The 2,043-nt window shown below is 36.3% G+C and overlaps 1 protein-coding gene across 1 annotated transcript; it reads left to right on the top strand.

Annotated features, from left to right (window-relative positions):
* Nucleotides 1-188: 188 nt before the first annotated feature.
* LOC109863462 (epididymal secretory protein E1-like) lies at nucleotides 189-1,518 on the top strand (the record flags this gene model as incomplete). The annotated part of the gene is made up of 2 exons (XM_020443731.1): nucleotides 189-403; nucleotides 1,107-1,518. Coding segments are annotated over 2 exons (487 nt in total), but the record flags the coding sequence as incomplete, so codon positions are not given.
* Between the last annotated feature and the right edge of the window lie 525 nt (nucleotides 1,519-2,043).

Here is a 2,043-nt window from a genome sequence, read left to right on the forward strand (position 1 = left end):
TTTTTTTTTTTTTTTCAACCACCACTTTCAATCGCCGCACAATTTCTTTATTCGCGTCGCACGTGTTCCGCGGTACCAAGACGGATTCTCTCGCGCCTACACCTACGTCTTTGGAGTGCGGGAATAATACTATTTAATACTTTAATCTTTTTTTTTTTTTTTTTTTTTTGTCAAACCACGCGTTTTAGGAATCTTGTATATAACAGCGCGTACATATATTTTTCTTATGTCGCAGTATACATCATCGTCGCGTTTTGCGTCGCTTTGTCTCTGCAGGCGACACCGAACAAACCGTGCGACGAAAGTCCTTTGCCCGTCGAATTGAGGGTGGACGGTTGCAACAGTTTACCGTGCAATTTGCACAGAGGAACTAACTTGACGGCGCAATGGGATTTTGTTGCCGGTAAGTGAAAAATTATTTCTACATATATAACCTTCCGTCTGCGTAATGGGGATTTCAGTCCCCAGAGAAAATTTTCCCGACCGAATTTTTATTTCAATCTTGCAAGAAAGTTTCAATATTTCGCTTAAGTGTCGTTTCTGCATTAAAGTAGAGATCTTGTAAAGTATCTCTCGGAAGTTTCTAAGATTTTTTTTAAAGCCTACAACAGTAAGAAAATAGACCCGAGTCTCTCAGACCCGGTTATGCAGACGGCGTTAGTAAAGAAAACCACATTGCAGACGGAGGGATGGATTGTATAACAACTTAATTAGCGCACACATCAAAATTTATTTATAATCGCTAATATCAAAATTTGTTTACTAAATTTAATCGATTGTTGTTTGCTATTGCAATCGTATTTTATTTCCAATTGTATTATTTCTTAATTTCTTTTATGTAGATTGTCGAAGTTATTGATTATTGTTTTTCTTTGTTTTACCGATGCGCGTAACGATTACTATTGCTGACTAGTCCAAAATAGAATTTATTGCTGATGAAGATATTACGATAAATGATCAAAACGTTCATTCACCAATTAAATGTAAATTATTTAAAATTTGAAAAAATACGACAGCCACCACCCGCTGAACTGACGGCTTTTTGGTCTTGTTTAGTTATATTTCTTAATATGTGTATTAAGATTGTATTATTTACTTTATCGCAGACAGCGACTCAACGAAGTTGACAATCAGCGTGAATGTTATGATTTTTGGATATACGGTCAAATATCCGTATCTTCAGCCGGACGCGTGCAAATCCTTGTCCAGCGGTAAATGCCCGTTGAAGAAAGGCGACAAGGCCACGTACACTCTGGTCATGCCGATAGTGGAGTCAATTCCGACTATACCCGTGACCTTTGAATTCGGTTTATATAACGAGCAAAGTAAACCACAGGTGTGCTTCAAATTGGACGGCAAGGTGGTCAAAAAAAAATAGTCTCTCTTCCCAACGCTTTTAGCTACTATAAAATTGTTTCACAACTGTTGCTGTCGAATTCTTTAATATTCTAGAATTTTATCTTACATATTTCTAACAAACTATCAAATGATCGAGAAGTAAAGTAGTGTGACATGTATGTGTACGCAAATAAAAATCTTGTATTTTATTAAAAAATAAACAAAAATAAAATTTATAAAATATCTAATTTTCTTCGAATTTGTTATCAATCAAGAGGCACGGTAGTGCCTCGCGCCAAGTTTCACGCGCAACGAAGTTGCGCTCGAACTGCGCGAGCACACCGTGCCTATTATACGCGAGATTCATGCAAAATAGAAGTGGGAAGATTTCCTCAAGGCAATATCTAAGTAACGACTGAACCGATCAATTTCGTTTTGGTCTTAATCGATGCAGAATAAAATATTTCAAAAAAAGTATTTTTACGTTTTTTTTGTTTGTTTCTGATTTTCAGAAATATGCGACAATAAAGTTTTTGAAGTAAGAAATTCACGTTTTTCATCGTCGTGTGATGTGCATATTCGTAGTTTTCCAGCAGATGGCGATATAAGCGCGTTAGTTAGAAGAAAGAATAGAAAGAGAAAAGTAAGTATGATGAGAGAGAAAGAGAGAGTAAAAGTGAGAGTGAGAGAGATTGAATAGTGATC

The sequence above is a fragment of the Pseudomyrmex gracilis genome, unplaced genomic scaffold (assembly GCF_002006095.1).
Source record: "Pseudomyrmex gracilis isolate BER0280 unplaced genomic scaffold, ASM200609v1 scaffold_5161, whole genome shotgun sequence".
In the NCBI taxonomy this organism is placed as follows: Eukaryota; Metazoa; Arthropoda; class Insecta; order Hymenoptera; family Formicidae; genus Pseudomyrmex; species Pseudomyrmex gracilis.